Source organism: Nanorana parkeri, unplaced genomic scaffold (assembly GCF_000935625.1).
Source record: "Nanorana parkeri isolate BGI_ZX_2015 unplaced genomic scaffold, ASM93562v1 scaffold555, whole genome shotgun sequence".
NCBI lineage: Eukaryota > Metazoa > Chordata > Amphibia > Anura > Dicroglossidae > Nanorana > Nanorana parkeri.
In genome coordinates, this window is record NW_017306823.1 from 153,672 (window position 1) to 161,596 (window position 7,925).

Genomic DNA, 7,925 nt, shown 5'->3' on the forward strand with positions numbered 1-7,925 from the left:
GCAAAGCAAAGCAAGCAAGCTAGCAACAGCCAAAAAAAAAAAAAAGCTAGTGAGGGTTTAAGGTGGCCAGAGGTGACCAAGTCACTGTAGGCAGGCAGTGGAAACTGAGTTAAGATCCACATGGTGCTTCAGGAGCAGAAGCAGCAAGAAGATGATGCTTCCCTCAGGCTGAATGGTGAGAAAGTGTGGAGTGAGCATGTATCACTCCACCTTACAAATGACATCAATGCTCAATCCCTCAGCTTTAACCCTTACTACGGTAAAACAGCGGTGGTGGGAAATTTAAAATAGCACCCAATGGTGCAGAAGTGAGGAAGCTTCTGGTGCTTAAGCCCAACTGGCCTTACTCAGTGAGTGAGTATTCAAAAAAAGGCTCCCATGTTGTTCTAGACCCAGAAAGTGCTCCGCAGCTAACACAGTACTCTTAGGTCTCAATAGCGCCACAATGCCCAGTGACAGTGGGTCACACTCCAGGCTAACCCTGCACGTTCAGACCCGTGGGGTCTGGATGCGTCTCCAAAGCTACTGCTGAGGAGCTGTCGATCCAGATAACTGCTATATAGAGATTAGCTCAAGTAGCTGTACAGCAAGGAACCGTAGTTAAAGTCACTGAGCAAGAAAATACCAGCACTGTAACAAACAAATATTGACTGAAGACATGAAGACGAGCGGAGCTGAAGAAAAGGCATCCAACATCCTAGGGCACTACCAAAAAAACATACACAAAGCACACCAGAGTCATGTAAGAAAACACATGCCTCAATTTTTTTAGATAACATTTGCTTTTACTGGAGTACAGCTTTAAAAGGTTCTTTTTTTATTTTAAGATTTTAGAAATGCATCATGGTGAAAAACCATTCACTTAAAATTGTGTGATGAACTACCTGCTACGTTAAATGCATTAAAGGAGAATTATGGGGTTAGGGCTTTTCCCCATCTCCTTAGGGTAAAGGGAGGACACAAACTAGCGTACTCCCGTCACCCTAAGCTCAGTATACCACGAGCTACAGCTCGCGGTATACTGAGACGCCGCAGCTGAAGCGGATCCTGACAATTATGTCTGGATCCGCCCAGCTGTGTGAGTGACAGCTGGCTCTGCCTATCTAGAGGCAGAGTCAGCTGTACCCACCCCCTCCCCTGTCCATTCCGCCAGTCAGCGCTGGAGGATCTGAGCGGGGAGGGGGGAATCCAGCCCCTCACCTGTCACGGCAGAGAGCCGTGACAGCATCGAAAAGTGAGCGAACGCCGGTATGTGTTCGCTCACAGGTCGGCTAGAACTATGAGGTGAGTGAAAAGCACTCACCTCATAGTTCCCTTTTAAAGTGAAAAGCACTCACCTCATAGTTCTCCTTTAAATGAGAACTATGAGATGAGTGCTTTCCACTCACCTCATAGTTCTAGCCGACCTGTGACAATGAGACTGTCACAGGTCGGCTCAGTAGATCGGGAGGTGAGTGAACACATACCGGGTTCGCTCACCTCTTGATCCTGTCACGGCTCTCTGCCGTGACAGGGAGAGGGGCTGGATTCCCCTCTCTGATCTGCCAGCGCTGACTGGCGGAACGGACGGGGGAGGGGCGGGTCACTCACGCACCTGGGCGGATCTGGACGTCCATGTCGGGATCCGCTCCGGCGTCTCAGTATACCGCGAGCTGTAGCTCGCGGTATACTGAGCTTAGGGTAACGGGAGGACGCTAGTTTGTGTCCTCCCGTTACACTAAGGAGAACTATGGGGAAAAACACTGACCCCATAGTTCTCCTTTAATATGTACAAGATACATACACAGTCTTAAAAATAAAAAAAAGAACAACTCTTTATCAACTTCAACAATCCACAACATTGTCATTGTTATCTTTTGTTTCTTTATCAAACTTACCACCTGGATTATATTTGATACACTTAGCCAGTTTGCTGGTTTGATACAATCGCCTCCTTCAACCAATCCTTCATAACCCTTCAGAAAAAAAAAAAAAGAAAATGTTACCTTTTCCAATAAATGTAAAGATTGCTACATTTTTTGAAGCAGCATAGTACACGGGCACTTGGTCCCATTCACACCATGCACTGCATGCATTTACACAAGCTAATGAAGCATGTTTATTTTTATCTATCCATTATGGAAAGGGAGAGGGGAACATTCAGAACAGAGATTTTCCATGGCAAGATTCATGCATTTTATGCTTTTACCATTCTTTTTTTTTGCAAAACTTGCCAGGCTGCAGAGCTGAACTAGCCATATAGGGATACATCAGTGGTTCTCAACCTTTCTAGGGCCGGGACCCCTTTGATAACATTTGCCAAGTTGTGGTGACCCCCCAACGGTAAAATTTAGGGATGACGCTGCTGCTGCAGCGACATCTGGCGGCATGGCAGGAGATCTGCTGCGCTAGGAGAGGGCTGAGGAGGACTCTCACAGCGACCCACAGGTTGAGAACCACTGGCGTACACCAGTTTGCTATTGCAAAGTGAAATAGCCAATAGGAATCTAGCTATGCATTCCTATGGTGTTTTTTTTTTCTTCACTTAAGGTGGCCGGAGGCCCCCGATGTCAGAAAAAAAAACGATTGCAGGGAAAGGTTCTAGGAGAAAGTGTTTCTCTCCCGGGCGGCCGGGAGCTGCTATCCAATAGAGGGAGACTCCCGGGGAACCCCTGGCAAATTGTCGTTCGACCCCAGACGGGGTCGCGACCCACAGGTTGAGAACCGCTGGAATAAATGGTGTTTCTGCAGTATGTTAAATAGCTTTTCATGCAGTAAAGTGGATACATGTGAGCTGGCCCTACATATAGTATGCATTATCATCTGAAAATACAAATTCTCAACTTCGCCTCTAACAGGTTGATCTGAACACTTCTAAATTGGACAGCCTTTTACTCAATCCTGGCCACCTAAAACTGATCTAGGCTATGTTAACACCATGTCCGGACCAGATCTGGAGCAGATCTGCAAACACAGTGCAGTGCGTTTTTGCTGTGTTCCGGTGCTTTTTTTTTGTTGCTTAAAATGGGCTTTTCAGGTGCAGTCCAGTGTGTTCCAGTACGTTTGCATGCAATTTTGATGAGTTTACATGCGTTCCACTCTAGAGAAAATGAGACAAGCAATATTTTTTTTGTCTAGACCGTAACTGACTGCGCTACTGTGAACAGAGCCCAGAAATAACATAGGGATACTTTTTTGGTCCAAGAACAAACTGTTCTGGTCTGGACAAGCATTTAGGGTTAGTTCACACCATAAGCAGTGCGTTCCGGTCCGATTCTGGCCGGAACCCACTGCCTCTCATTGCGGCCCGCTCACTTTTTTGCCGGGCTGGAGGGGGCGTGGCGGGCCATTGAAGTGAATGGCACCATAGCCACACCTTCCAGCCGCAATGCGATCGCCCCCACGGGATCGCAAGGCACATTGTGCCTGCAGTGCGGTCCAGTGCGGTGCGATCAAAATGCTGCAAGCACTATTTAGATCGGACCGCACTGCAGGCACAATGAGTCTTGCAATTCAGTGCAGGCCATCGCATTGCGGCCGGAGGGCGTGGATACGGTGCCATTCACTTCAATGGCCCGACACTCCCCCTCCAGCCCGGCAAAAAAGTGAACCCAGTGCGTTCCGGCCAGAATCGAACTGGAACGCACTGCTTATGGTGTGAACTAACCCTTAAACCTACTATTCTGTCTGATTACAAGCCAGGATCAACAGACTTACTCTAACTAAAAACAAATGGCAGGAGGATTCTCCCTCTCACTAAAGCTGGTATACACGCATATATTCTCATCATTAAACCTGCTGGCCGAACGAAAAAAATATAACAGATTCCTTCATCAACGATTATGAGCGTAGATTGAGGAATCCCCAGCTGTTTCTATTGCAGTCTGCCGACTACTGGTCACCGTGAGAAAACCAGAACAGAGCTTGCAGCAGACTGGCTGCTAGCTCAGTTCAGCCAACAATTTTGCAACCAGCTCCTTCGATCAGCTGATAAAAGGGATGCCGGTTGGAAGTCTGCAAAGACCAGCATCCACTGTGTGAATTACAGTCGGTTCAACAGGAACCATCCGAAATTCAATATAGGTATACCCGACCTAAATGAGTCACCTTAAATACTTCCATTGATTAAATTACACACGCCATAAGTTAGTCTGAATGGACTAATTGGATACTCTTACTTAATTTCAATGCCATATGCACCTAGGTATATTCCTTCATGTAACCTACTGCCCCAAGGCAAGACCCTATTGATTTGAAATGGTGAATTTTATTGCTGACCTCCTTGCCAAATATTGGTAACCCAGTTAGGGGTTTATTGGGAAGACTTTGAAATGCACAATCATGATCAATCACTCCTTTGTCTCCTTTTCTTCTATGCATAAAGTCATATTCCTACGAAGAATTCTGAGACCCTAGCACTAAGTGTCTGGAAAAGAATTATCAACCTAGTGCTTCCTTTTTAAAAAATTACTTATACAACTCGAGGATGCCAACAACGACAACGTGAAATACTTTGCTAGATCATTCTCTTATCTTTTTATTTTAGACATTGCCAATATAAATAACAAAAGCCAACTGTGTGCTTGGTGGCACATCCAAGAATTTGCAATATACCTGTATGCTGATTTCTTTTTCAATACTGTTATACTCAGGGTGTACTATGTAATGATTGGACATTTGTTGTCTCTTATTTTATATCAAAACCAATTTTTTTATTGGTTTTGATATAAAAACACCTAAAAAAAATACAAATTCTCTAACACCATAGCAGCAAACCATACAAGAAGCTACATATAAGCAGATGTAAATTATGTTTTAAATAATTACATGCACAGTGGTTTGTCTTCACTGTTTTTTTGGGGTTTTTTTTCATTGCATCAATAACTAACGTAATTTCAATGAGAGATTCAGCTAGGTTTCCCAACACAAAAGAATGACCTTTGCCTGATTAGGTGGCACTTAATAGGATAGCCTGCGCTATACTTTAACTTCCCTATCAAGATGCCCTTTACTCTAAAATGCGTTTCTTCAGTTTTGTGGAAAGACGGAGTGTGTTTAAAAAAAAAAAATGATATCTTAATTAATACACAATGCTCAAATTGCTCTGATGTTGCCAGTTCACAAAAAGGATGTTGGGGGACTGGAGAAAGTGCAGCGAAGGGCAACTAAACTCATAAGAGGAATGGGGGAGCTCAGCTATGAGGAAAGATTAACGGACCTGAATTTGTTCTCTTTGGAGAAGAGGCGATTAAGGGGGGACATGATCACCATGTATAAATACATAAATGGTCCATATAGTGAGCTTGGTGACAAATTATTCACTTTAAGTTCACTGCAAAAAGGGGACAAGGGGGCACTCTTTGCATCTGGAGGAAAAGAGGTTTAACCTTTGCATACAGAAAGGATTCTTCACAGTTAGAGCTGTGAAAATGTGGAAAAGACTCCTCCAGGAGCTAGTTCTAGCTAGGTCAGCTAATTGTTTTTAAAAACATCTGGATGTATTCATAAATGCACAGAATATTACTGGATATTGAGTTCTTATAGATATATTAAAAGGAGAACTATGGGGTCAGGGCTTTTCCCCATACTTCTCCTAAGGGTCACAGGAGAACACAAACTAGCGTTCTCTGTGACCCAAAGCTCAGTATACCGCGAGCTACAGCTCTGGCTGCAGCTCGCGGTATACTGAAACGCCGCAGCCGGGGCGGATCCCGACAATACTGTGTGGATCCACCCAGCTGTGGGATTGACAGCTGTTTATGGCCTGGCCAGGAAGGGGGTCTAAACACCTGGTCTTGAAGTGGTTAAGAATCAGAGATTGTTGATCCAGGGAATATCCGATTGCCTTATGGGATCAGGAAGGAATTTTTTCCCCTGTTGGAGCAAATTGAACCATGCTTTATAGGGGTTTTTTTGCCTTCCTCTGGATCAACAGAGGGTAATTGTGGGCATAGCGTTCTGTTTAGGCCTTTTTTTTTCATAACTGTATAGATTGAACTCGATGGACATGTGTCTTTTTTTTAACCTGACTAACTAACAATATACTTGCTCAAAACTCAAAAGCAGCCACCGCTCATAGTCCTTGTCTTGCAATCACACAGCCCCATCCCTCTTGTCGGTGCAGGCAAAAAAAAGGGCACGATGCAGCTTGATACTGGTTCTCAGAGAAACAATTGCCGCACAAACGACTGGTATCACAGACTGGATAGTGTTTATTCCCAAAGTCAAAACATGAAGTAAACAAACACAGGCAGCAGTCTGTGTTTGTTTACAGCATGTAACATGTTTCACCAAACGGCTTATTCATAGAGATCACCATCATTTCTATGAATAATCCGTTTGGTGAAACATGTTAGAGTTGGAGGAGCCCGTGTTTGTTTATAACATGTTTTGACTTCGGGAATAAACAGTATCTAGCTTGCGATACCAGTCGTTTGTGCGGTAATGGTTTCTGTGAGAACCTGTATATACTTGCTGTTCAAAAGTTATCTTGAAAGACAACCTCACTGAAATAAAGTCTTGTTTGTTTAAGAAAATATTAGGTATATCTCCTTCAAGGTATCCTAAGTAATAAAGTAACTGCTGATATAGTAGGACTGTTGTCAAAAGGTAACGTATAGCTCTGAAGCACAACTGGTTAAAAACAAAAGCTTTAAAAAAGGAAAACTATGGGGTTAAGGCTTTTCCCCATAGTTCTCCTTAAGGTAACGGGAGGATACAAACTAGTGCCCTCCCGTCACCCTAGGCTCAGTATACCGCGAGCTGTAGCTCGCGGTATACTGAGACGCCGCAGTATACTGCGAGCTGCTGCTCACGGTATACTGAGACGCCGCAGTATACTGCGAGCTGCTGCTCACGGTATACTGAGATGCCGCAGCTGAAGCGGATCCCGACAATTATGCCGGGATCCGCCCAGCTGCTTGACTGACAGCTGGCTCTGCCTATCTAGAGGCAGAGCCAGCTGTACTCGCCCCCTCCCCCGTCCGTTCCGCCAGTCAGCGCTGGCGGATCGGAGCGGGAGGGGGGAATCCAGCCCCTCCCCTGTCACGGCAGAGAGCCGTGACAGGATCGAGAGGTGAGCGAACGCCGGTATGTGTTCGCTCACTTCCCGATCTACTGAGCCGACCTGTGACAGTCTCATTGTCACAGGTCGGCTAGAACTATGAGGTGAATGAAAAGTACTCACCTCATAGTTCTCCTTTAAGGTTAATGGCATGTGGCCAGAAATAACACATTCCAATGTATTGCCTGTTCTAGCTGTGGTAGTTATTTAGTCAGAAAAGATAAGCTATGCCTAATATCAGTATCAATAGTAGGCCCATTGCAGAAATGTAACGTATAGCACTGGAGCTTAACTGGTTGGACACAAATGCTTTAAGGTTAATAGACTGTGACAGAAGTAAAACATTCCACTTCATTGCCTTTTCTAGCAGTGGTAGTTATTTATTTACAAGTAAATTAGGGAAAAAAATGTTCTGGACAAAACAGCACATACCAGCATACATTATTTGTACATCAGGCTCAGGATTCTTTTCCATAAACGCTAAGGTGACAAATTTGACTGCAGTTTTATTATCTATGCTGGCTCCCAAAGTGATTTGTGATTGTTTTAGTTTTGTTCTATAGAAAATAATAGAATATCCCATGTGTACACAAATGTTTATACCCTTTTCTAACATTTGCATGGACCTTTATTACTTTTACCAATTAAATAAAAAAAAATAGATGAAAATAATATTTGCAGAGTCAATATTTCCAACACTTTGGGTTATAGTGAATCCCCAGCGAAACATTACTCTGATTAGGAGATAGCGGAGAAGGTTTAGTGCCTCTGTCAGTTTTTTTTTCTTGCTATCCCAAGTCTGCACTGAGAATTTTCCCTACTTCCAGTGACAGGCATGTCAAGGAATAATAATAATAATAATAATAATAAATATAATGTATTA

General features: G+C 44.0%; 1 protein-coding gene across 1 annotated transcript in view; it reads right to left on the reverse strand.

The window, feature by feature from the left end:
* Window positions 1–7,925, reverse strand: part of PFKL (phosphofructokinase, liver type) — a 69,487-nt gene that overhangs the window by 55,392 nt on the left and 6,170 nt on the right. Inside the window, exon 3 of the mRNA XM_018562011.1 lies at window positions 1,878–1,955. Within this exon, the coding sequence (XP_018417513.1) occupies window positions 1,878–1,955 (78 nt within the window). The remainder of the gene's footprint in view (window positions 1–1,877; window positions 1,956–7,925) is intronic.